Source organism: Balaenoptera borealis (assembly GCF_965194805.1).
Source record: "Balaenoptera borealis genome assembly, chromosome: 1".
NCBI classification, from domain to species: domain Eukaryota; kingdom Metazoa; phylum Chordata; class Mammalia; order Artiodactyla; family Balaenopteridae; genus Balaenoptera; species Balaenoptera borealis.
This window is the reverse complement of record NC_138860.1, coordinates 148233960-148260706: the sequence shown is the minus strand read 5'-3', so window position 1 is coordinate 148260706 and position 26747 is coordinate 148233960. Positions and strand designations below refer to the sequence as shown.

The window sequence follows — 26747 nt, the reverse complement described above, 5'->3', positions numbered from 1 at the left end:
GTTGCTGCCCCTGAGACGGTGAACTCCTACAGGGCAGGGGCCCCATCTGTCCACCTCTGTGCCCGGCACAGAGTAGGTTCCCAAGGAGGGGCAAAGGCAATGCGTTAAATTGGACACAACTCTCGGAACATACGTGAACCAGTGTTTATGCTCTGCTCTCACTAAGATCTCTCACCAAGAAATTGCTCATTACTGACCAGCAAATGCTAGGAACGTGCCCCGGGCAGAGCGTCGTGCTGACCGCAAGGGGAACGAAAATCACAGGGTCCCTGGCCTCCAGGAATGTCTTCAAAAACTGAGCTAAGTGTGGAAACTGCCACAGAAACGAGGTGCCAAGAATAAGGCTTGAACAGCACTTTACAGTTTACAGTGAAGTTTCATCCACTACCTCCTTTCAGTCTCTCAATATCCTAGATGGTGGACAGATCACATAATTAACAGATAAGGAGGTTCGGAGATGGAAGTGACTTGTTTTGGGGTCACAGGGCCTATGGGCAGAGCTGGCATCCAGACCCCAGCTAACCTCATCTTCTTTCCACTTTTCCCCGGGGGTGTGAAGGGGAAAAGCCTGAGGGTATATCTGGGAAATCGTGACTAGCTTAGAAGACAGGCCTGGAGAAATGGAGAGGGTCTGACTCATAGGCCAAGAGGACAAGGGAGCACTTTGGCTTTGTTTGGGATGGAGAGAAAGGTCTGGAGTAAGGGCACTTCCTGAGTAAGGCAGGGAGGTAGGGATGACACCCAGAGAAGCAGCGGGTTCCGGGAGAGGAGGCTGAGGTGTCAGGCTCAGTCCGGGTTCGGAGAGCTTCTGTGGCCGGGGGCACATACCTTGCCAAAGCAGTCCAGGGGGTCGGTCCCTGAAAACCCGCAGTCATGGACGCCCATGGGGGTGATGGAGAAGGTGTCCTTCCTCTCCAGCAGCATCCCGAGGTAGCACCAGGCCAGAGCTGGGGGTGAGGCCGGGAGAGGGGTCTCAGGCAGCAGCGGGGTGGAGAGAGGGAGGGGAGCCACAAGGAGGCAGGGGGCCAGTGCCACCCCAGGTGTTAGCCCCCAGGAAGACAAAGGGAGGGGAAGTGGCATGAAATCACTGTGGGCCACCCAGGGACCGAGAGAAACAACGGTGGGGAGAGGGACGTGTGAGTGGAGGGATGAACAGTTTCAGTGCTTGTTCTGTGTTTACTGTGTCACGCGGGACACCCCGCTCTCTGACTCCAGCTCTCCCCAGCTCTGGAGTTCTGGTCCCTGTGGAAAAATGACTCAACTCCCCTGCAGAACAGCCTTCCTTCCCCCCACCACAAAATGGGGATAAGAGGCTGCAATGGCGAGAACTCTGTCTCTTACACTTTCGGTCACAGACAGGCCTGGACACGTGCACCTGGAGTGATCTGCAGGCGCCCGTTCACCTGTGCGAGGTGTGCGAGCTCCCTGAGGTGAACAAGGGAGTGGATGAGACAGAGGGTGAGGGACAGTGAAACAGTGCTAGAGGTGGGGACAGTGACAAGACCGGCAGGGCTGGTGGCGGGTGCAGGGAGGATGGGGCAGAGGCTCCTCTCCCACCCGTGCCCACGGGTCCTGCCTTGGTGGTGGGGCTCCGAGGACTTGAGGACTTGCCGGAGCAGGGCCAGCGTGCGGTTGAAGGCCGGCAACCTCTTCTGCTCCTCGCTGCCCAGCTCCAGGAAGATGCCATCTAACCTGTGGCAGAGAAGGGGACGCGGCTGGTCAGCACCCTCCCAGCCGTCCCCAGGGTGCTGCGAGTCCTCCCTGGGCCAGTGGGCAGGGAGGGGAACTCGGGGAGCCCTTGCCATGCAGATGGGCTCAGCCATTTCTCCCCTGGCTTCCAGGCCCCATGTCTCCCCGTCCCTCCCCACCATCCCATCCCCAATCCATAGCCTGACCTGATGAAGAGCGTTGCCATGGTGAAGTACCAGCCCCTTTTTTCCTCCTTCGGGATCTAGGGAAGCAGAGAATGGCTTGTGCTGCTGCTGTTGAAGCATTTGGGACATTGTTCATAGACTCCCATGCTTTCCCTGAACCCTGAGAAGCAGCAAGTACACTCTTGGTCATAGTCCTGGCTCTGCCACTGGCTGGCTGGGTGACCTTGGGTGAGTCACTTCACTTCTGTGACCACAGAGGATTTGACAAGATGACCTGTGTGAATGCCCCAGCAAGGTGTCCATCACAGAGCAGGTGTGGCATCCATTTCCTTCCCTCCCATCTTGCCTTCCAGGCTAAGCTCCCCTCCCCCTTGGCGTCTTGCCTTCCAGGCTAAGCTCCCCTCCCCCTTGGCTCCCCGACCTGTGCCCTGGATCCACCCTTGCCGCAGGGCCCATACTCCACCAGTCACCTTCCCCCCCCCCCCCCCCCCCCCCCCCCCCCCCCGCTTCTCCCCTTTGGCGCCATCCCTCAGCTTCCACCTTCCTGAGAAAGCCCCTTTGGGCATGTGAGTGAGTTCAGCTCAAGCCCAGGACCCCACCCTGAACTGTTTTTCCATTGTTTTTCTTGCCAACTTTGCTGTGCATTTAGACTGACTTGGGCACCAGATAAAATATTTATGACGTTATTTATGGGAGTAGCTGCTCCTGCCTTGGGAAGGAATTTTAATGAAAACCAATAAAACCCCCAGTGCATATCAGCAGCTCTGCCTCAGGCTCCAGCCCCTCCCTCCACATTCATCTCCTGTGGTTGATCTCCAGGCTCCATTCTGCACTCACCACCCGCCATCCGCAGGGGCCGTCTCAGCTCCGGGCCCCTATTATCCCTCCACCCCACCCTCAGCAGCTAGGATGAAGCATTCAGTCCAGCCAGCATTTCTATGGTGTGAGGCATCTATGGTGTGAGGTCCAACTATGATGTGTTGGGTGCTATGGAGCTGTGGCACTGAATGGGACCTGCACCCTGGCCCAAATGGGCTCACAACCCGGTTGGGGAGACCATAAATAATGGGGTTTGAAGGAGCGCCTGCCATGTGCCAGGATCCTGACACTCATCATCTCAATCTCACAACAACCTATGAGGTAGGCGTCATCCCCATTTTACAGAGGCACATATTGAAGTTCAGAGAGGCAAAATGACTTGCCCAAGGTCACACAGCATGCAAGTGTCAGAGCTGGGATTTGAACCCCATTCGTTAGTCTCCAAAGCCCTTGCTCCCCTCATTACACTGGCTTACCAATAACTATAATATGAAGCAGGGTTTGATCAAGGCTGAGAGGGGGATGCAGACAAATGCAGCAGGATGAAGAGGCCACTTCCAGCCAGAAGACTCTGAGAAGGTCTCATAGAGGATGGGCTGTAAGGTGGGCCTTGAATAGCAGTAGTATTTGAGAGGGTGAGGTGGGGGACAAGGGCATTCCAGATGGGAGGCTCAGCACAGACACGAGTGGGCAGCTGGGGAGCATGGGGCACGGTGAGTATGACTGGGGTGTGGCGGGAGCTAACGTTGCCAAGTTAGGCTGCGGCTGCTCTGGGGTGGCCTTGGATGGTTCGGAGGAAGAGAGGAAGGGGGACCTGTGAGTAGATCTCAGTGAGCAGTGTGATTGCCTGTAGGGGAGTGTCTTGAACCCTGACCCAAGCCAGGTCTGGCAGGAAAGCCAGACTAAAGACAAAATTAGAGCAAAAGGAACACCAGGGGCTATGGGCAGAGGTTTCCTACATGATCCAGGGGGACCCCCAAGACTCCTAGAGGAGGACGTGCTGGAGCAGGGTTCTCAGGGACAAGTAGGAACCAACCAGGTGGATACGGTGAGAGAGGGCATCAGATGGAGGGCACATCATGTGCAAAACCTCAGTGATGAGCGAGCAGGTGTGTTGGGGGCTGCATGCAGCCCGGAGCAGCTAGAACCCCAGTTGTAAGGGGCGAGGGGATGAGCCAGCAGGGGAACATCAGGAGGGGCCCCTGAGTGTCAGGCTCAGGACCTGGAAGTCATCTGCAAGGCAATGGGGAGGCACAGAAGGGGTTAGAGGTGGGGAGTGCCAGGATCCGGTGTGTTTTTGCATCCATATCACCTTGAAGAATTATCCTGTTACTTAGGTTGAAATACGTGTATGGGGGCTTGGCTGGGAACAGGGCTGTCTGGAGGGGACAGTGGCGGGACCCAAGGATTAAAGGGCATCCTTGAGAGCACAATGGAGAACATTGGCCAAAGCAAAAAGCTGGATGGGCTGCCAGATGACCTTACCTGCTGCACCTGCACGGGACCTGGGACATGGGAAGGGGACTCAGATTCATGGGGCACCTACTGTGGGCCAAGCTGGTCCAGGACCTTGACATAATGTCAGCACCTGTCTGTGTGAAGGACCAAAGGCACGTCTCCCTGGTTGCCTCAGTCTCCCTGGTTGCCTGTGGCTGTGATCTCGTGACCTCTGTCCCCATGCCTGCTTTGAGGTTGGCCAGACTGAGTCATGGTGCGGAGACACAGAACTTGCTCCCCCTTTCAGGCTCCTGACAAGGAGATGTGACCACAAGTGACAGCAGGTATCCTAGACTAGGGGAGGGCTGCAGTGTGGAGAGCAGAGGCTCGGGTGGCCAACAGGTCTGGACACAAGAGGGGGGTGACCCTGGGTGGATGTGTTACCCCTCAGAGGCTGTGTCCTTATCTGCAAAGGGGCATTGTGAGGCAGTGACCAGCCTGGAGACCGTGCCCATAAATCTCCATAAACGTTTGCCCCCTTTCTCCTGGTTTGGGTTAGAAACGTGCAGGGTTAGGTGTGTCTGGGAGGCTGCTTTGCCCTATTTCAGTTCTAGGTGGGGCATCGAGGTCTCAGGCTCTGGAGTCTGGGGCTATCCTGCCTCACCCCACTCTCCACCTCTCCACCCCCCACTGTGCTCCTAGGGCCTCACATGCCCTGTGAGGTCCACAGGTCCCCAGTGTTGAAGAGCAGTGTGTTGTCCTCAGGGCTCTCCCTGGTTCGTAGCCACTTTCTTGTTTGGTACTCAAGATGCAAGAAATTAAGTTATGTGTCCAAATCACACAGTTAGTACATGACAGAGCTGGGACATAAACTCATGCCTTCCTAGTCCTAGCCCGAAGCCTTGTCCACAGCACTCAGTTATCTTGATCAATCAATCCCCTTATTATGTCTCTGAGAACAGAGACCACAGAGGTGAAGCAGCTTGCTCAGGGTCACACACTGGTTAGTATCAGGACTTAAAACCCAGTGGTTTCACCACCATTCTGATAGTATTGAGTAAGTCAAGCCTGGTTATGGTTTGCACTAAGTAAGCAATACTACCACCTGGTGGCAGAGTGCCTAAATTGCAGGGGCAACTCCTAAAGGTTAACTCTCCTCCTTCCCTTCTACTTGAAGACTAAAACTGATTTTCAGAGAAGTAGCTAGCTGAGTGACATCTCTATGACAAATCCCAAATGTAGCCCCTCCTCAGATCCCACTTAAGAGTAACATTTGCAGGAGGGCTTATGGGGTTGCAAATCAGGAATGGAGTTAATGGTATAAACAGACCTAGTTTGAAGCCTCACTGTGCTTGTGTTCCAATCCTCCATCCCTGTGATGGAGCTAGTAGAGAGAGACCATTCATTTTGCTGTGCAATTCTGGTCCTAAAATGGGCTGTCTCTTTAAAAATCCTTCTAGTTGTAACTGAAGCAGCAGCTGAAGCTGTTACCAGGGGCAACCTGGCAAGCCACGGTATGTTAAATTAAATTAAACAGGCCTCTGACTGCCCCCTCCCCTCCTCTCTCCTGGAGAATGAAGTTGCTGTGAAACCTTTTATGGCTGCAAGGAATTCACTTCCAGAGTTGATGGCTCCCAGAGGCAATATATTTGGAGGCAGCCTGGGAGGGGCTGACAGGACCTCTGCCAGGAGAGGAATATTGACTGAGGGCCTCCCTGTGTGGGCTTTGGCAGGACACCCCACCTTTTCTCTTGTTCATCCTCATCAGGACCCCATGAGCTGGGGGTTCTGGGGTCTATGAGGGGGCACTGGCCAGAGCGTGAGCCCGCCGAGGCTTCAAGCTGGCAAGGCCCAGGCACCAGCACTGCCCTTAAGTAGCTGGGAACCCAGCAGCTTAGCCCCAGAGATCCTGATACTAGCTGAGTGTGGGAGTGAGGCATAGACTTCAGGCAAGGGGTTCTCAGGACATCTCCCAGCTCCTCCGAGGCCCTCACCGGTATTTCCCTCATTATAGAGATGGGGAAACCGAGGCTCAAAGAGGCAGAGATGTGCCTACTTCACCTGGTATTTCAGGCCAGGTCTCTGACTGCAAGTGCATGTTACTCCCACAACACCTTGCTGCAAGTGTTTGTACAGTGCTTACCATTTACAAAGTGCACTCACACCGATGCCACATGATCCTCAGAAAGCCCTTCGTGGAATGTAGAGTGGGTTATCATCACCCCCCTAGTACAGATGGGAACACTGAGGTGAGAAGACATCCTCAAAGACACACAGCCACTGTGAAAGCCTGGACTGAAACCTGGAAATGCTGCTTTTTTAGCTATACTAATAATAGTGCATTTTATTGAGCACTTACTATGCACCAGGCACATAATTTACATGTGTTAACTCCGGGGTTACCTAGGAGGTAGGGACTACGATTATCCCAGTTTTACAGAAGAGGCACCTGTGGCCCAGAGTGGCATAGCTAGAAGGTAGCAGAGCTGGCAACCCAGCAGCTTAGCTCCAGAGTTCCTGCACCTGACTACCCCAGACAAGTGGTCCTCGAAGTGGGGTCCCCCGACCAGCAGCATCAGCAGCACCTGGGAATTTGATGGAACCACTGCACTAGAGTCTAGCACTGCAGAGAGCCAGGTGAAAATGGCAGGCCAGTGCATCTCTTTTTAAATGAGCAAAAGGATCAGCAGCTGTGATCCTCTGGAAGCCTGAAGATCCAAGCTGCTACAGCTGGGTGGGTAATTGACAAAGGTGGGTGATCTGGCAGTACCTGCAGAGAATATGAGGATTAGGATTAGACATTACAGAGCAGGTTTGTGTTAACTTGGCAGATGTAAGGATGGGTCTCAGCTGGCTACTCCATTTACTTCAATAGGTGGTCCCCACAGAAGGAAATGTTGCAGGGCTTAGCTATTTTAGAGGATTTCAATAGAAGATCTCAATATGCTAATGGTTTATGAATCTATATGTGTCTGCATAGGCTATACAGAGACCTTATTCATTCTTAAGGAAAATGTTTGCCTTGCGGTTTGAACTCTGCCCCTGTGGACGTTGTATTCTGTGTTTCAGAGTCAGTTCCTGAGAGCTGACTGATTCCCTTTCAGGGGAGGGGGGATGAGAAGGAGGAAAGAGAATGAACATTTCTCAACCATCAACTGCCCACTGGGCACTTTCGTGCATCGTGGCACTGAATCCACCCACACAGCAGCCCGAGAAGGTGTAATGCATCCTCCTTCTTTTACAGGCGAGGAAACAGAGGCTAAGAGAAAAGCCACCCGGCCAGCCCCACAGCCCAGGGGGAGGTGCCAGGATTCAAGTTCAGATCTGCCTCCCTCCAGGGCCCCTGTTCTTTCCACCTCATCAGGCTGACCCTGTCTGTGAAGGCTGATGCTGCAGAAATAAAAGTCACCAGGTGGCAGGCCTCAGGACTATGCTCTTCCTGCTCAACTGGAATGTCCTCTGTGATGACACAGAGCAGCCTCGGGCTCTGCACGCGGAGACCCAGCCCCAGCCCACCTGGCTGGCCTGGCACCCCTGGGGGTCTGCCCCAGAGAGGCTGGGCAGGGGCTTCTCCTCATCCAGCTCCTGCCTCGGTGGGGGTGGGGAGTAAACAGAGGGTTGAGATTGGAGTCCCACCCCTGCCTCTACCTCCCCCCAGGGTTCCGTGAAAGTCCGCTGGCCCAGCCTGGGCCTCAGCTTCCGCATCTATAAGCAGGGATGATCCACTGGGTTTGCCTGTGTCACAGGCACATGGGTGGGAGTGATCAGTGCGACTGCGCAGAGGGGATTGGGGGGATGGGTGCTGTGCCATGGAGGTGAGTCACCTATTCAGCCCTGGCTGGGTTCCCTGCATGGTCTTTGTGGATTTTAAGAGTGGAGCAGATCGACTGCAGCTCCCCATTGTCGCCCCCTTTCTGGTCCTAGATCTGTCACGCAGACGCAGACTCTGTGAGCCTGCTTTGCTTTGCACTGGTTCCACAGACTCGCAGGACTGAGTAGAGCCACTTCTCTATTCCATGGTCCCTAGAGAAAAGGGACCCTGTCCAGTCCTGGGTACAAATCCAGCTCTGGCACCGGGTAGGTCTGAAGAAGTCCTGCATTTTTTCAGCCCCTCCCGTGGGTCCAGGCTGTGTGCACCCTTAACACACTCTATCTTTCCTCCTGTAAAGAAGGCAGTTGGGTCAGATGATGCTACAGGCAACTTTGGCTCTGGGGTCCTGTATCAATAAGGAGGGGAGACCCAGTTCCCAAAATTGCCAGGTGTGGAGGGAAAGAAGCCAGCAGCAAATTCAGAAGGTGCTGTTATGCAAATGTGAGCAGCACCGAGGCCATCAGAAGGCTGGGGCTAGAGTATCAGGAAAGCTGTCCCTCAGCCTTGGCTTTATGTCAGAGAGAACCGAGTTCAGTTCCAGCCAGCCACTCATGGCTGTGTGCCCTTGAGCAAGTTGTTACAGCTCTCTGAGCCTCAGTTTGCTCATCTGTAGAATGGGGTTAATAACAGTTCTGATTTCCCAGCATTTCTAGGAGGAGCAAGTGAGATAATCTGTGAAAAGCACACAAGTGCACAGCCCCTGGCTCATCGTCCAGCGTCATCCAAATCAAACCACTCAGATTTGTGGAGTTGTGTGTGTGTGTGTGTGTGTTTGCAAGCACCATGGGAGGAGAAACCCTGCCCATGATCTCAAAAGTTGGAGATCAACTCTAAAGTCCTCAAAACACCGTGCCTGACATTCCCCAAGCTGTGGTTTCCTACCTCCCTCTGTGTGTTTATGTGTTTTCTTCTGCCAGGAGGTTCATTCCTTCCCCCACTTCTCTACTATCAAAGTCCTTCTTGTCCCTGAAATCACCCTGGCCACCACCTTAGTCCAGTGACAGAGGAGGAAATGACCACCGTCCACAGAGGACTTGCCCACTGTCCCACAGCCAGTCGGGGCAGGGCTGAGGCAGGAACCCAAATCCTGACCCCTGGCTCCGAGTGGGGTCTTCCCCGATGTCATTGTTCTTTTCCCAAAGTTGGTTATGTGCTGAGCTGGGCTGAGGGCGAGCTCAGGAAGGGGCAGGAGGAAGCGGGAGGAAGCAGAAGGAGGGCAGGGGCTCACTTAGGAGTCCTGGCAGCCCCATCAGGGGATGAGGATGAGAAGGACGCATCCATCAAACCTCGCTGGGGCTGGGTCTTCCCTCCGTGACCCCAGTTCCTCCTCCCACACCCCTGCCAGGCTGGTACCACTGTCCGCATTTCACAGAGGGAGACATGGACCCTCAGAGAGGTTACACAGCCAGCTCAGGTCACCCAGGGCGTCCCTGCAGCCTGCAGATTCCCACACCAACGCTCTGACCTCGGTCCCAGCAGCGCATCTGCCTGCACCGTGCGCCCGAGTTGTCAGGGTCTGGTGTTGGGGGACGAAGGGGAGAGGGAGAAACGGAGGCTGAGGGAGAGAGGGGGGCATGTGGGAGGCAGAGAGCTGTTGGGAGGGCAGCTCCTTGAGGAATTCCCAGGTCCTGGGGCTGGCCTCCCCGCTGGTGGCACAGGTGTGTGTGTGTGTGTGTGTGTGTGTGTGTGTGTGTGTGTGTGTGTGTGTGTGTGTGTGTGTGTGTGTGTGTGTCGGCCCTTCCTGCCAGGCAACTGTGTGGAATGCCTGCACCTTTGTTTGTCTGTGAGGCTGGCTGCTGGGCCTACCAGCACTGGGTCCATCCCCACCCACCCCAGCAGGCCAGGTGAAACCTGGATGGCCCGTGTGCACCCAGTCACCTGGGGTGAGTCCCCTCCCTGGGCCTGTTCTGTCCTCTGTGCAACAGGAAATCACAATACCAGTGGCAGTGTGTCTGTTAGGTTTGAATAAAAATCAAATGTGCTAATGAACGTAACATTCTGAGCTCCGTGCCTGGCGTACAGGCTGGATCAATGGCACCCGTTGTTACCTGTTACCACCCTGAGCCTGCTCTGGGCCAGGAGCAGGGGTGAAGGATCTGCATGTGTGTGTACCTGTGCCTGTGTGTGCAGGTACGTGTGTGTGTGTGTGTGAAGCCACACAATATTCCAGGAAAAGGGGAAGAAACTCAAATGATTGAGTTAGCTTGGGACAGAGATATTACTTTTTTAGAGAAATATAAGTTCGAGTTACTTTATTTTAGAAAAATAATGGGGATTTTAAGACTAAAAAACCAAATTAAATTTAGCAACAGTCACAAACCCCTCTTGGGTGTCCAACCCCGTTCCAGACACGGGGTGGTAGGTAGAGATAGAGGGTCGCCCAAGACAGAGGGCTCACCCTCTAGGGGGCAAGACAGAAACCACTGTTATAGAGCAAAGCTGAGGGCTGTGGCGGCCAGAGGGTGCGCAAGGTGAGGGGCTGGGCCCCAACATGATCTACACTCTGCCTGGAGCCCTTCACGGTCTCTCGCTTAATCCTCACAGCAACCCTGCGAGGTGATGTTAGAATCTCACCTTGCAGATGAGGAAACTGAGGCTCAGAGAGATGTGAAGTGACTTGTCCGTAGCCACCTGGTGATGGAGGCACAATTCTAACCGAGTGTGTCCAACTGCAAAGTGTTTGCTCCTAATACCCACTCAGCCTGGAGACTCCACCAAGAATCCATCTGTGAGCGTGTGTGGAGAGGTGATGGGGGTGGGGAGGAATGACGGATAAAGCAATCTGCCTCATCATATTTTTGCAACTTGAGGATGAGGAAAGGGAGGGAACGAAGGGCTGAGAGGGAAGGCACAGACACTCATCCACTCGGACACAGACACGCTGCTTATTTTTGGATTATGGGCTGAATTACTAACTTTTGTAATGTTTTCTCTTGTAATTTTAGTTAGCAGAGGAGCAGCCGTCATTGGTTCTTTGGCTGCTCTTCATTCTTTGAGCTCCGGGGGCTCCTCCCTGCCTGGGACAGTCCCAGCCCCCTCAGGATGGAAAATCTCCTGGAGCTGCAGCACCGGGTGGGTCAGACTCCTGGCCGCCCGCCCCCAGCTGTGCTCCTGTGGGTGGTGACCCTCTCAACGCGAGGTCCCTCAGCGGCTGCTCCACTCTCCCCACTCCTCCTTCTCTGACCCCATGCTGACTTCACCTCTGCCCTCATCCTTCCTATCCCCCCACCACCCCCGATACACGGCAACCCTCTCTCTACTTCTCCACACTTCCACCCTAGATTTCCAGGAGATGGCCAGTGTGGGGGGCTCCCCTCCCCATCCTGCCAGCCATCTGTATCACACTTATTGCACCCCAATTCTCCCACCTCTCCAGAAAGAGCAAAGGCTTTGGAGTCAGAGTGGCATAAACTCAACTGCCACTTACTAGCTCTGTGGTCTTGGGCAGGTTACTTAGCCTTGCTCTGCCTCAGTTCCCACATCTGTAAAATGGGATCAGGGGGTTCTTTTGAGGACTAAGATGAAGTCCGCAAGGCACCCGGAGAAGAGCGTTCATGAGTATTACTGTGTGAAGGTGGGCATTGTATGAAGGAAGGTTTTCAAGGGGGAGGTGACATTTGAGCTGGGTTTTGATGGATGGAGTTTGCTTTCTAGGCAGAGGGAACAGTTCCTGCACAGGCAGCTGTGAAACAGCACAGCATGTCTGGAGAAGTATGAGAAGTTTAGAGTCCCTGGGAAGTAAGGTTCAAGGGAAGTTAGAGGAAATGCAGCTGAGAGGAGGGCAGGAACCAGACCTCAGAGATCACATCAGCAGTTCCTCAGGGCCACCACGTGCTTTTCCCCATGAAGCTTCTGGCTGCCCTCTTTCCAGGTCTCATCCCCTGCTCCAGTTCAGTTGTCACTAAAGTCCCCACCACAGGACCTTTGCACATACCACGCCCCAGCCGGGATTGCCCTCCTCTCATTCCTGCCAGTACACTACTGCCTCTTCCAGAAGCCTCCCTCAGTCACTTGTGCTGAAAGGAAGTGTGTCCTCTCTGAAGTTCAGTTACTGTCACTCTATCCCCAGGACCTGGACTTGCCAGGTCCCTGCTGACTCCAACACGGGTCCTGATGTCCTCGAAGTGCACTTCCCTTGTCAGCCTCTGGGGGAGTGCTGTTTTTGGTTCAGAAACTATGGTCTCTGGTGTACAGCACTCAGAGATGATTGTCACCTGGCACAGGCCATGTAATGAACGCCTGTGACCTCAGCCAGTCATAGGCACACCTCTGACATGCCCCTTTAGTCCCCACTCCCAGAGAGGGGGCTCAGGGAAGACTAGTTACTGAAGGAACTAATGTTTGCTCTTCCCTTTGTCCATGAGCTTCTAAAAGGCAGGACTTCTTAACGATAGGGCCTGGCACACAGTAGGTGCTCAATAAATGTTAAGATGCTGAGCATGTGTGTCTCAGACATGCCCAGAATTTACCAGTTTATGGGCACTTTTACCCCATGATTTGATTGGATAATCATAGTAAACTGAGGCAGAAATCACTGTTTAATGTTTATAAAGCAGACACTGAGGCCAGAGATGAAAAGTGACTTGTACAAAGTCACACAGCAAAATAATAAGCGACCTGGGTGCTTGAACACAAGCCTCCTGCTCTAACTATACAAAATCATCATTGTCATCCTGATTGCGACTATTTCTTGAGCATCTACTCTGTGCCAGGTACTTTATAAGCATGATCTCTCCTAATCCTCAGATGATGAAATGGGGGAACTCCAAATCCCCACTTTCTCCTGGGACTTGGGGGGAGGTTCTGACCACAGACACTCTGTGCAGACCTGGGGAGCAGCCGCTGGGCCAGGCCCAAGGACTCAGCACAGGCCACCTCCCACCTGAGACAGTCAGCTCCCACCCTGGAGCACAGGGCAGTGTCCTGCTTGACACTCTCTCCTCTGGGCGGTCACTGAAGGGGACGGTGCGGTCCCCACTGTGGCTGGGCAGACCAGCAGCAGGGAGGGAGGAATCGGCCCCCATTCCTTCCCTACGCCCAAAACTTTGCCTCCCTGCTCACCTCCTCCAGGAAGGCTTCTCCTGAGAGCAGGAAGGGACCTCGGAGACCATCCAGTCCCCCCTCCCTCCCTTTCACAGATGGGGAAACCACCACCCAGACAGGAGAAGGCCCCACCGTGGGTGGTTGCAGCTGAGATGAGAACCCAGGACTCCTGGCTCCCAGCCCAGGGCTTTTCAGGCCCTGCTCTGAGACTGTGACCACACTCAACATACACCAAGCTGGCCACGCCTTCCACTGAGGGCGGCTGGCATTCAGGGCCTTGTGCTCAGGCTCTAAAACAGGAGACCTGGGTTCCTTTCGGCCCCAGGGGATAGCCACAGCTGCACACAGTCTTGCGGGGAGGAGGCTCTCCCAGGTCAGGAGAGGCAGGGGTCGTCTGTGATCTTGCTGTTTCTGTGCAGGCTCTGTTCCTCATTTTACGGATGAGGAATCCTAGGATACAAGCACCATTATTATCCCCATTTCATAGAAAGGGAGGCTCAGTCATGCTACAGACTAGTCGGAGGTGAGAGCATGGGGAATTGGGATTTGGACTTGGACTGTCTGACACAGAGTCTACCGTCTTAACCTCCACCCGGCCCTGCTCCCCTTAAGTCAAGTCTGTGCCTCCCACCCAGCACTCCCTGAGGTCTTGACTCCACATTTCCTCTTATGGGGGAGCCATAAGCTTTGGTGGAAAAGGCTCCAAGGGGGTGTGCAGAGGCTTTGTGAATGGAGCCATCCTACCCATGTGTGAAGGCTTGTTGTCATTTAACTATCACAAATAGTCATCATTATCAGCTCAACCCTGCCTATGCTGTGCCTTCAAGGAAAAGTCATGGTACCTCTCTAAACTGTGATTTCCTCTTCTGTAACAAGAGGATAACGCCTCTACATCATTTGTCTGTCATCCAATGCAGGCAGCCTTTGGGATGGCCCCCAGTGATCCCCACTGCCTGGTATTCGTGCTCTTGTGTAACCCCCTCTCTCTGCCTGTAGGCTAGACCTAGTGACTTGCTTCTAATGAAGAGAATATAGCAAAAGTCATAGGATGTCCTTGTGGCAAGGACCTGAGGGAGGCCTCTGGCCAACAGCCAGTGAGGAACTGATTCTCCCAACAGCCATGAGTGTGAGCTTGGAAGCAGACTCCCACCCCACCGCCCCCAGCTGAGCAAGCCTTCAGATGAGACCACAGCCTAGAGGCACCCAGCTAAACCATGCCTGGGTTCTTGAGCACACAAACTCTGAGACAATCAGTGCTTATTATTTCAAGCTGCTAAGTCTCAGAGGATATTTGTCATACAACAATGGGTAACTAATATACCTAGCATTTGTCTATTTAGCTCCGGACCCTATGCTACACATACATTCACTCAAGATGCATTTACTGAGTGCCACTGTGTCCAGGCGCTGGCCAGGTGTTGGCTTTACAGTGGTAAACCAGACAGATGTTGTCCCCACTCTTGAAGATCTCAAGGTTGAGGTGGGGAGACAGACTTGTAAATGGACAGTGTGAGCAGTGCTGTGGGAGCCCAGGGGAGATGCCTGACCCAGCCTGGAAAAGTCAGTGGAGCGGATGCCTGAGAGCGAGGAGAACCTCCAGGCAAGGGTAGAGCAAAGGGCATCTCCGAAAGAGGCTGAAAGAGTGGCAAGGTGGGCTGTAAGGAGACCTGGCCCACGGGGAACAAGGGGAAGTAGACGGTGGCAAAAGCCTGGCTGGAAGGGGGAACACGGCAGAGAGCAAGGTCATGGAGGGTCTCCAGTGCCCACCGGAGAGCCTGGGACTTATCTGCCAGGCAGTGGGGAGTCACTGGGGGTTGTAAGCAGCTGACGGATATGGCCAGCAAGATTGAGCAACATGACAGTGGCAACAAGGGTGGAGGAGGAGGCAGAAGGGTCAGGCCAGAGGGCAGGAACCCAGGCAGGGAACGATGGAGGCTGGGCTGGCAGGGGGAGGCAGGAGAGGAGTGGATAGACCCTGGAGATATGAGGAGGCGGAGCGGACAGGATCTGGGGTCTGAGTGGATGGCTATGGTGTGTGAGGGGGAGAGAGGAGGCAAGAATGCTGCCTGTTTCTGGCGGGATGTGGAGCTGTGCCTTATACTTAGGTGGGTGTGGACAGGTGAAGGGACAGGTACTTGCTGGGAGGAGCAAGATGAGAGGGATGAGTTGGTGTGTTGAGTTTGCAGTACTGCCAGCAAAGAAACTTACACAAGCTAACCCGCTGGGAAGTGGGTCCACGCCCTAGTCCAGCAGAGAAAAGCTACAAGCCTGGTCTAGGACTCAAGGTGGGAGGGGCACGCTGGAACGGTATTCCAGAAGCCAAAGGGCCAGGGTTCAGTGAGAATCTGGAGGCCGGGGGCATCCCTGCAGACATTAGGGGCCGCGACCCCAGCCCTCCCAGCCTGGGGAGGGGTCACCCACCTGCTGCCCGTGGCCCAGCGCCTTGTCGTAGAGCTCGATGCCGGCCTCCAGCACCCGCGCCCGCTCCTCTGGGCTGGCGCAGCCCACGTCGAAGCCGTGCGCGTAGCCCTGCTCGGCCAGGCAGCGCGCGGCGCGGAGCGGGGTGTCCCCGGCGGCCCCGCGGTCCCCCGCCAGGCCCATGAGGCCGGCCAGCCGCCCGGCGCACGCCTCCGCCTCTTCCTCCTGCCCCAGCCGCCCGTACACGTGCGCCAGATTGGCCCAGGCGTTGAGGTTGCCCGGGTCCTCGCGGGCCACCTGGAGGAAGCTCTCGCGGGCCTCGTCCAGCTCCTCCAGGTAGAAGGCGAAGGCGCCCAGGAGGTGGCGCACGGCGGGGCGCTGCGTGGCAGCCGCCAGCACCAGCTCCTGCCGCAGGCCGTCCCGCTGCAGCTTCAGGTCCCGGGCGTGGAGCGAGGCCGGCGAGCGCGGCTCGAAGTTCAGCTGCATCTCCAGGTGGAAGTGGCCGGGTAGGTAGCCCAGGTGGTCGATGAGGGCGTCCAGCTCCTCGGCCGCGGCCTCGGGCTCCGCCATGGCTGCCCCGCGGCTCCCCTGAGCCTTGCCGTGGATGGGGGCGCCCCTCAAGCGAGTGTCGCGCGGGAGGCAAGGGTCAGCGCGCAGAGGCCCGGGGCGCAGCCACCTCCCATCCCGGGGCGCCGCCCGCCGGTGGGTGGGTCAGAGCGTCGGCTCGGGAGCGCCCTGTGGGTGTTTACGGTTTCGCTGCTCAGCGGCTTTTAGACGCCCGCATTGCACAACCAGGTGTGCCTGTTAGGTGCAGTGCCAAACGCGGGGCGTGTAACCCCCGGTGCATGGCAAAAGGCGTGCTTTTACTCTCTCTGCTCAGGAGATGAGGAAACTGAAGCTCAGACGAGGGAAAGGACTTGCCCAGGTCACAGAACTGGGTGTGCCCCAGCAGGCCTGGAACCCAGTTTGCTGAACCCCAAAAAGCCAGGCCCTTCCTCCTTGAGCACTGCTCCACCCTGTGTGAGCTCACTGAACAGGAGACTCGGGCCCGGCCCTTCCAACCCGGCACCCAAGCCACCCTCACTCCTGCTGCTGTCCCATCCCCGCCACAGTCCCTCAGTGTTCTCCTTCCTCTGAATGGGGCCTGCCCCCTCCTGCAGCTCTTCCTTTGGCCATTATTTATCAGGCTTCCCCACTTGGGATTTCTCTGCCTCCTCTCTGCCCTGCAGTCGGCCCCAGTGGAAAGACGGGGCTCCAGGTGCTGGCTCTAATCACTAATAATCTGTGACCTTGAATGAGTCGCTGCATCATTTCACACTTTATTCTTTCCTCATCTGTGACATGAGGGTGATATTCCCTCCCCAGGGCTAGAGTAGGTGTGGTGGGTAAACCTTGTAAACGTCACTCTGGATAACTATCAGCTCCCACTCAGTCTGCGTTCCACCTCTGGCCCAGTTGTCTTGCTCTTGCCAGCCTTCCCTCAGGCCTGGCATCAGTCCCCTATCCTCCAGAAGATTGGGCTGTGCTCCCTGACGCAAAGCTCCTAGTCCTCCAGGACTTGGATTTTGTAGCAGGTCTGAACTTCTTCTTTTTTAAAATATTTATTTATTTATTTATTTATTTATTTAGGCTGTGCCTGTGTTAGTTGCAGCATGTGGGATTTTTTTTTTTTTTTTTTTTTTAGTTGTGGCATGTGGACTTCTTAGTTGCAGCATGCAGGCGGGATCTAGTTCCCCCACCAGGGATGGAACCCTGGCCCCCTGAATTGGAAGCACAGAGTCTTACCCATTGGACCACCAAGGAAGTCCCAGGTCTGAACTTCTGAGTCCCTCCCACCCCGCATTCCATCTGGGGCTGGGCTCCTGAGACCCTGTGCTTTATCTTCTTGAAAAACAGACCAGCATTTTCAGAAGAGGAAATAGAGCCAATTTGTAAATTTGGAAAAAATATTTGACTTGAGCAATAAAAAGGTAAATTAAAACAACATTCTGGAGATATTTTTCACTTGTAATTTTATTTTATTTATTTATTTATTTATTTATTTATTTATTTATTTATGGCTGCATTGGGTCTTCGTTGCTGTGCGCGGGCTTTCTCTAGTTGCGGGGAGCAGGGGTTACTCTTCGTTGCAGTGCGCGGGCTTCTCTTGTTGCGGAGCACGGGCTCTAGGTGCGCGGGCTTCAGTAGTTGTGGCTTGTGGGCTCTAGAGTGCAGGCTCAGGAGTTGTGGTGCACAGGCTTAGTTGCTCCAGGGCATGTGGGATCTTCCTGGACCAGGAATTGAACCCGTGTCCCCTGCATTGGCAGGCGGATTCTTAACCACTGTGCCACCAGGGAAATCCCTCACCTGTAATTTTAAATGTAAAATTTAATAACTTTTAATTAAAAATTGTTACTATAAATTGCTGGTGATCATGAGATGAAACTTGGGCTCTTGACTTGCTTGGGAGGATCAGAGACAGATTCCCAGGGAGTTCGGCTTTTTTCCCCCCTTTTTATTGTCATAACATATATTTACATAAAATTTACCATTTTAACTTTACAGTTCAGTAGCATTAAGTATATTCACATTGTGCAACCATCACCACCATCCATCTCCAGAACTTTTTCATCTTCCCAAACTGAAACTTTGTACCCATTAAACAACTCTCCATGCCCTCCTTCCCCTAGCCCTGGCAACCATCGTTCTGGTTTCTGTCTCTGTGAATCTGACTACTTTATGTACCTCATATGAGTGGAATAATAATACAATATTTGTTCTTTTGTGTCTGGCTTATTTCACTTAGCATAATGTCAAGGTTCATCCATGTAGTAACTTGTGTCAAAATTTCCTTCCTTTTTAAGGTTAGGTAATATTCCGTTGTATGTATATACCACATTTTGTTTATCCATTCATTCATCAGTGGACATTTGGGTTGTTTCCACATTTTAGCTGTTGGGAACAATGCTGCTATGAACATGGGTGTACAAATATCTGTTTGAGTCCCTGCTTTCACTTCTTTTAGCTATATGCCCAGAGGTGGAATTGCTGGGTCATATGGTAATTCTATGTTTATTTTTTTGAAAAACTGCTATACTTTTTTTTCCACAGGAGCTGCACCATTTTATATTCCCACCAACAATACACAAGTGTTCCAATTTCTCTATATCCTTACCAACACTTGTAATTTGTTTCTGTTTTTGTTTGTTTGTTTGTTTGTTTGTTTTTATAATGGCCATCCTAATGGGTGGCTTTGGCTTTTGATCTGACTCTGAGAAGATGAGTAGGAGTTGAATGGGGAGGTTAGGTTGCTGGTGCATTTCAGCAGCAGGAAAGGCACGTGAAAAGGCTAGAGCTTTGCCAGGGCAGGGTGTGCCTAGGGACAGAGTAGCCCCATATGGCTGAAACTTACAGAGCATGGGGAAGAGATGGCAGCAGATGAGGACGTAAGGCAGCAGCCATAGCCCCATCACAGAGGCCTGAATCCTGGCTAAGAAACTTGACTTGACTTTATTGACGTAATAGATGGCTCTAGAGGATGGGTTAGAAACTCTTGCAAACTTAGTTATGAGCTTTGTATCTGCTGTGTGATGCTTACTAGATGTGACCAGGGCAAGTTACTCTCCCTATCTGATCCTTAGTTTCCTCTTCTGTATAATACGGGTTGGAGAGGATTGCAATAGTACCTACAAGAGAGAGTTAATTGCTGTGATCAGTAAGTTGCTGTGATGGGAAGGCTTTCGGCTGATTAGAGCAGGCCGCCTTGCTGCAGAGCTGACTCACTCTGGCCTGCTCTGAGCTGCCTGGCAGCCAGAACTCCCAGCCCAATGAACCTTGGCCTATGTCCTGTGGTTATTCCTCCATAAGTCCCAGAGTCAAGGCTCTCATGCTGGGAGAGAAGCAAAGCAGCCCCAGGCAGGGCTGGGCCTGAGAACACCTGAGCAGCCCTGGGGCTGGTTGCAGGGCCTCCCCAGCACATAGGATGTGGTAGTGGACACAGTCACATGTCACTCACTCCTGAAAACAGCTCCTCCAGGAGACTGCAGTCATATATCACAGACAAGGAAATTGAAGCTTAGTGAGGCTAACTTGCCCAAGGCCACCAGCTAGGAAGCAGCAGGGCTAGGATTCAAACATGATTCTCTTTGAAGATTTATGCATTACTGGGAAGTTGGGTTAGATTCATTTATTCGTTCACTTGCCATTCAACAAATATTTGCTGAGCATATACTATGTGCCACGTACTGCACCAGGAGTGAATGACACACAATCTCTGCCCCTGGACCTTCTGTAAGGTCCCTTTCCAAGGGCTGGGAATGACCTCTTGTTGTGCTTCTGCTATGTTCCAGGAGCATACCTAAATTAGCTCATTTAATCTTCACAGCAGTCTGGAGATACACAGAGATTACTGGTTTATTTTATAGGTAAGAAAGTTGAGAATCAGAGAAGGAAGTGACTTGCCCAAGGTCGCATGGTTGGGAAGGGGCAAAGTCCATGCTTGGATGACCTGGGGTGGCTGTTCTGTGTGTGTTCCCGAGGCCTGATGCCTCTGAACTTCAGCTCAGCAGTGCAGGGTGGATGCTCTGCCGACCGTGACCATGTGCCTGCCAGCCTGGGGCCCGTGAGTCCAGCTCATGGCTTAAATGCTATATTGGGATGTCAAAAGGATATTGGGTGGGGCCTGGAAGGAGACCCACTGTCCTGGTAATCCATTTCCACCACAGGCTGGATGCAGGACCCCCCGGGAAGGTCCTGTTTCTCTCTGGTTTCAGTCTTGTCATCATCAAATGGCGTATGGCCCTTTGCCCTACCTTAGCCTAAAACACTTGGAGTGATCAAAGGCAATCGTGGGAGATGATATTAGACAGTCTGTAGCATGACTGTGGGGCATTGGTGGGAGATAAGGGAGGATGAGAGGAGAGAGCTGACCATGCCCTGTTGGGGGCACATACCCTCAACCCCTTTCTTTACCTAGCAAGCCACACACACTCTTCAATGTTGAGTTTGGAATTCTCCTCCTCCAGGAAGCCTTCCCTGACTTACCCACAGTCTGGGTCAGAGGCCTCCCTACCACACTGACCTGGTCACACTGTGTAGTCATTGTTTCCCCCACTAGACTCTCCGGGGAGGGACCATATCTGGGTCCCAGGCACCCTGCACAATGTCTGCCCAGAGTGGGTGTCCAGGTAACTGGGGGAGGAATGAGTCCTGACACCATCCCTGCAACCCTACCTCTCTCCTGACCACCTTATTCCTGCCCTCCACTCTCTGGCTCCCCTTGCCCGTTCCCTCTTTCTCCTCCTCCCCTCCCCAGAGTGGAGAAGGCATGGGATGCCCTTTGCCTAAGTCGAGCCCTTTCTGTGTGTCTCCCTGGTCCCACCAGCATAAGGTGAACATCAAGAGGCCTTTGCGCTCCACCAGGCCCTGCGCGGGGCTCTGCCATAAATCAAGAAATCGGAAACGTTTCCTCAACAGGTGACTCTAAAACCCGACCAAATGGCATCCATATTAACTACCGTGAGGGGCCATTAAATCTGCCGGTCTCAGGGAAGGATGTCTGGCAAGGCAGCAGTGAAAATGTGCGTAGCCGAATGGAAAAGTCGGGGACCCTGCGGGCGCGCCTGCAGGGGCGCAGCGCGGGCAAAGACGCAGCGCACAGGTCTGTGGCGGATCACAAATCGCAAGGCCTGGGTTGCCGTGGCAGCGGTGGCGGCGGTGGCAGAAGCCGGTCTGGCCTGCCGGCGGGCGCGAAACAGTCCCGCAGTCCGAGTCCCGCGAGGACCTCGCCGCGGCGGGCGGGCCAGCGCCATGGCCACCAACTGGTTCGCGGGCGCTCCCTTCGGGGTGCAGAGCCACAGGTGGGGCGGGGCGGTGGGAGAGAGGGCCCACCGACGGGAGGCTGGAGCCTGGTGGAGGGGGAGCGAGAGGGGGGTTATGTGCGGGGAGGGGCGGGGCGGGGGTAGGGCTGGCAGTGAGGGGTGGGGGCGGGACTTTCGATAACCCTCCTGCCTGCCGCACTTCCCTGCCCAGAGTCTTTTACCACCGTTATTAAGTTATTTAAAATCATTTCAGAATCACCTACTATGTGCTGCTCAGAGAGGCCGAGTGGCCTGGCCCATAGTAGGTCACTCAGCCCAAAAGTCATGGGTAGGATTTCAGCCCAGGTGTCTTTCTTCATTCATACGTATGGCATATATCATGTGTATATCATATATATATACCACCTGTGATATATGTATCATATCATAGGTGGTGTATATATATATATGTGATAGGTGATATATATATATATCACCTACTATGTGCCAGGCACAGTTCTAGCATCTGGGGATAAAATAGTGAACAAAACAGCAAAGCCCTTGCTCATGAGCTTGCCTTCATATGGGAGGGGTGGTGGGAGTGGATAATAAATAAAAAAAGAAAAAGATATAAAATGTTGGCTAGTGATAAGGGCTATGGAGAAAAAGGATGTGGGGAGGAGGAGCTGGAGAGTGCAGGGGGTGGGGCGGCTGGTGGTTGCCCTGAGAAGGTGATTGTGAGTAAATGTTCCCAGCAGGGGGTTAGGGAACCAGACAAGGGTGGAATCCAGGGAGAGGGAACCTGGAAGGACGAAGACCCTGAGGAGGCAGCAGCCCTGCTCATCCTTCATGGGCCAGCTCCAAAGTCACCTCCCGTGAGATGCCAACTCTCCCACCGCCCAGAACTGCCCTCCGCAGGGCTGGGTGCCTCTCACTGGGCATCTGTCCCTCCCAGGTTTGACGTCTCCGCTGTCTATCCCAACCAGAAGAAGTTCAGCACCTTCACGGAGGCCACGTACTCCAGGGTTTACTCTGTGGACGTGGTGAGTTTGCATAGCTTCCCGAGTCTCCCACGTGGTCTGGCCACTGCCCCTCCGAGTCCCCCACCGTGACAGATGAGCTGATCTGTGTAAGGGGCATGTGTCACACCCCTCCGTGCCCTCAACCCACAGCTCAGAGCTTGACTCAGAGCTGGGGCCTCAATGTGTTTGATAAACGCAGGACTGTAGTGAAAACAGCATGGGTCGGATCCACAGAGACCTGGGTTCCACTTGCAGCTCTTGCACAGACTGGCTGCGGGCCCTCTCTGAAGTGTAAGGGGGCCAGTGACAGAGGATGTCATGGTTGCACCTTGAGGGCCAGGCTCGGGGCTGGGGGAGGGGCCCCCAGAGGGGTATTGCCTGTCCACTCCCAGGTCAGGGTGACAGCTTGGTGAGGACTTGCTCTGTGGGTGGACTGGTGGTGCAGCTGGCCTTGCTCTGACTGCGCTCTGACTCAGTCCCACACAGGACCTGGGACCTATGGCTGCAAGGAGACCTCCTTCAGCATCAAGAAGTTGAAGAAGGAGGTGGGCACAGGCTGGGCCAAGGCCCAGGAAGCCCCCCGGCTGACACAGCTGCCCCACTTCCAGTACTGGGCCATCATGAAAGAGAAGCGGCAGCAGGTGAGGCCCCTGGGGCCCCACCCTGCCCTACCGCTGGTGCCACGTCCTCCTGCCTGGTCCTGCCTGCCCTCAGGGTGGCCTGCAGTGTCCTCTCAGGCCCAGGTAGAGCTCATCCTTTAAGGAACACATCCTCGCCTGGGCTCCTGCCCGCGTGGACACTCCCAAGTGTAAAGTTTTAGCCTCTGCTCTCTTCTCTTGGGGCAGAAGGAAGAGCTGGGGCCTGGCTCCTACAACTCCAAAGACTTCTTAGAAGAGTTGCAGTAGAAACCAGGCAGCTCCGGGGAGGTTCGCTTCCGAGGACTCATTGGGGTAGGTGTTCTCATACACGGAGTGGGATCCCTCCTACCCTCTGCTCTGTACGAAGAGCATGCAGCCTGGGTGGGGCTGGAAGCGCCCTTTCTCCTACCGTTCTTCTTCCCAGGCTTGGCCAGGCTCTCCTCTGGGACCCTACAGCCCCTCTGCTTTCCAGTGCCGCAGCTTTCAGCCCACTGGCTGTCGTAGGTTTCTGCGCCTCCCCCACCAGACCAGGAACTCCCTGTCAGCAGGGCTGGGTCTGGTTCACCTTTGAGTCCCTGGCACAGAGCCAGGCATACATTAGGTGCTCAACAAACTCCTCCATATCTACAGCCGTCCAGCCAGCCAGCAAATAATGGTTGAGCGCCCTCTAGTGCCACGTACTGTTCCAGGCCCTGGGGATCCAGCAGTGATGAAGACAAGGTCCCTGCCCTCGTGGAGCTGTGGTCCTAGTGGTAGAAACAACGGTACAAAGAAGCAAATCACATATAATGAGGGCCATGAGGAAAAATGAGACAGGGAGAGATGGCGAATCATGAGGTGCCATTTATAGGGTAGTCAGGGAAGACCTCTGGGAGGAGGTGGCATTCGAGCAAAACCTGTGGTAGGTGAACAATGGAGACTCACGGAATCTGTGAGTGAGGGTGGAGGAGGCAAGAGCAGAGGGGTGAGGACCAGGACATGAGGCCCTTCTGGCAAGGTGAGAGGGACTTGATTTGATTCCTCGGGTTTGATTCCAGGTGCTGTGGGAGGACAGCAGAGGAGGGTTTTGATGGGGGGAGGGGTACTGAGTGACATGCTTGTGGGGGAGGGGGTCGGAGGCATCCAGACGGGAGGTGACTGTGGTGAGAGGTGGGGGTGGCAGGAGGGCTGCCGTGGCATCGGTGTGGTTCGGGATGAGTGGGGTTCAGGCTGCATAGGGTCGTGCAGGCAAAGGCAGGAGTCACGCCCGCGCTGCCAGTGCTGCCCCTCCTCCCCTGCCCCCCACGCTCTCTGGGCTGGACACCCTTGCCCTCCTCACTCCTCAAAGTGAGGCAAAGCACTCGCCCTGTGCTTTGCTCCTTCTCTTCCCTCTACCAGAAGTGCCATTCCGCCCCCAGCGGCCCCTTCACCTAAGGACCCCCTGCTCATCCCTCAGCTCTCAGCTCCGAGGTCTGACCTGACCCCATGAGGTGCCATCTCCCTTTCCCAGGAGCCCCGATTGTGGCTGTGGGTTCAGTGTCTCTCCCCCAGTGCACAGCAGCCCCCGAGGGTGGACCACATCTGCCCGGTTGGTTCGCTGCAGAATCCCCAGGTCCTAGCAGTGCCTGGCACATAGTAGGCACGTGATAAGTCTTTGTGGACTAAGCCCATGCCTGCCTACTAAGTACTGGTTCTCCAAAACACTCTAATTTTTTATAACCACTCCAGACAAGGCCCTGGAGGCTCAGAGAGGATAAACATCTTGCCCCAGTGGGCCAAATGGGCAAACCCCAAGCCAGGGCCTTTCCTCCACACCTCACCACTGTGAAACTTTCTATGGAGCCTGGGAATTACTCCTTGCCACGTTCAGGGGACGTGCACAGGCATCCTCAGGTGCAGAAGCTGTCACTGCACTGTGGGGAGAGGGGCTGCCTGGAGGCACTGAAAAATGAGTGATTACCTTCAAGTCTAAAGTAATAATAGCCGACACTTAATGCAGCACTTGCCATGTGCCAGGCACTGTTCTAAGCACTTGAGTGTACTAATTAATGTAATCCTCACCACAACCCTGTGAAGCAGGCACTATCATCGCCACTTTACAGACAGAAAACGAGCACAGAGAGGTCAAGTGACTGCCCAAGGTCACAGAGCTACTAAGCGGCAGAGGCAGGATTGAGTCCAAGGTGTCCACACGTAACCACTGCACTTGACCCGTAGGCTGGGCTCACTTGGATTGTTCCTTGACCATCTGTGGAGGACAGGATCTAATGGCAGAGCCCAGCCCCGCTGAAGGCAGAGGAGTTGGGGGAACAAATCAGATGCTGCCTGTTTCCTCCTGTGCCCGGTCCCCAGCGCTGGAGCATCTGCCAGGGTTGGCTGAGCAGGGTGAAGGTCCCACGGCCTGTCCCTCTGTTCCAGCTGTCTCTTCTCCTCTCTGGTCCCCACATCTGCTCCTGCAGTAACCTCGCTGGGCCCTGTGGGATTTCCCCGAGCCACTCTCCTGGGCTCAGGGCCTGGACAGAAAGTTCAAGGAGGTGGCACTGCCCCAGTGGGCAGAAGGTAGCCCCGGGAGAGCTCACATCCAAGGCCTGACTTTCTCAGCTGTCATCTTGCTCTGGGCTGGGGACCTGATGGCCTCCTCTGGCCTCTGGTCCCTCCAGTTGTCCCCCCAGTGCGGGTGGGACAGGCCTACAAATGCCACCTGTGCAGGGTGCTGACTTCTCCATGGGGGCCTCCCCAGTGCCAGTGCCAAAGCTGTGGGTGCCTGCTTTGGGTCCTGTGAATCCTTCCCCAGAGCGGATGGGCTGTTGAAGCACACCCCTGCAAAGCCAGTGCCTTCTCTGCTGGCACTGGGCTCTGCCTCCATCCTCCTCCTAGTACGCTCTGCCCTCCCTTGGCTTTGGGGACACTGGGCTCTGTGTCCTTGGAGCTCCTCCGCCAGCCTCCCTCCATGGCTTCTCTTTCCCAGGCCCTGCCCTCCCCACCACCCTCTGTGGGGTGTTCTCTCTTGCGCAGCCAGGCTCCATGCACATGGCTTCAGATCCCCACCCCGGGGTCCTCCAGGCCCCTCAAACTCTGCATGCCCCCCTCCTGCCATGTCAGCATCTCCCCCAGGCCTGCTCTTCCTGGGCAATGGCACCGCCCAGCGGCCAGAGCCAGAAACCCATGGGCACCTTGTTCCCCTGTAGTCACGGGGGTCTGTGCTTCTGTCTCCCATCCTCCTCCTTCCATCCCCTTGACCTCCGCCCAAGCCCAAGCCACACTCCCCCTGCCCAGGGGCGCCCCCATGACTGATTTCCTGGTCACCTACTATTGCCCCAGTCGCCTTCCTAAGTGTCCTCATGCCTCAGAATCAAGTCTGGATGCCCCGCTTGGCCTTCAGGGCCTTCCCATTCTCTTCCCAGTATACCTTTCCCAACGGTCTCAAAGGTGCTCTTACGGCTCCCTCTACCTGGGACACCTGTCCCTCCCCTTCATCTTCTGGGAAGATGACTCTTTCTTCAAGGTCCACCTAAAAAAAAATCTTGTAAGTGACAATTCCCACTTCCCCCAGAATTAATCACTCCTGCCTGGGTACCAGAAGCCCTGAAACATAACATTCTAGCTAAAGTCAGGGGTGTTCACATCAGCCCAGGTGCGTTACTACACCTCTGAACCTGAAGGTTTGGAGAGATGAGGCTTTGCCGACAGAGTGCCGGCACTGGGCTCCTCCTGGTCTGTGAGCTCCGGGATGAGCAGCTCCCACCCCTTTGTTATAACCCTCACTTCTGAGGTCTCCCTAGACACCGTGGGGCTTATTTCTCTCCCGCCTCTGGTGCCTGCACAGTGCCTGGGAAACAGTAGAAGCTCAGAAAGATCATGCATGGATT

At 54.6% G+C, this 26747-nt stretch overlaps 2 protein-coding genes and 1 long non-coding RNA gene across 7 annotated transcripts in view; 1 reads left to right on the top strand and 2 right to left on the bottom strand.

Moving 5' to 3' along the window:
• TTC22 (tetratricopeptide repeat domain 22) overlaps positions 1 to 16875 on the bottom strand; it is a 35036-nt gene extending 18161 nt beyond the window's left edge. For 2 of the 5 annotated variants that reach the window (XM_082357360.1, XM_082357361.1), the window contains exons 1-4: positions 15466 to 16871; positions 1896 to 1951; positions 1577 to 1692; positions 829 to 947 (exon numbers count right to left, since the gene is read on the bottom strand). In XM_082357360.1, the coding sequence (XP_082213486.1) occupies positions 829 to 947; positions 1577 to 1692; positions 1896 to 1951; positions 15466 to 16032 (858 nt within the window). In that variant the 5' untranslated portion in view covers positions 16033 to 16871. Of the gene's footprint in view, positions 1 to 828; positions 948 to 1576; positions 1693 to 1895; positions 1952 to 15465 lie in introns of all 5 variants that reach the window. The other 3 variants (XM_082357357.1, XM_082357358.1, XM_082357359.1) reach the window with 3 other exon arrangements.
• A 187-nt stretch (positions 16876 to 17062) lies between these two features.
• Positions 17063 to 26747, bottom strand: part of LOC309613412 — an 18267-nt gene continuing 8582 nt past the window's right edge. The window contains exon 3 of the long non-coding RNA XR_014235712.1: positions 17063 to 17808. This is a non-coding gene — a long non-coding RNA (uncharacterized lncRNA). The remainder of the gene's footprint in view (positions 17809 to 26747) is intronic.
• The window catches only part of CIMAP2 (ciliary microtubule associated protein 2), a 26353-nt gene continuing 21053 nt past the window's right edge, over positions 21448 to 26747 (top strand). The window contains 5 exon segments of the mRNA XM_082360089.1: positions 21448 to 22185; positions 22187 to 22282; positions 22738 to 22902; positions 23107 to 23163; positions 23167 to 23211. Of these exon segments, the coding sequence (XP_082216215.1) occupies positions 22120 to 22185; positions 22187 to 22282; positions 22738 to 22902; positions 23107 to 23163; positions 23167 to 23211 (429 nt within the window). The 5' untranslated portion in view covers positions 21448 to 22119.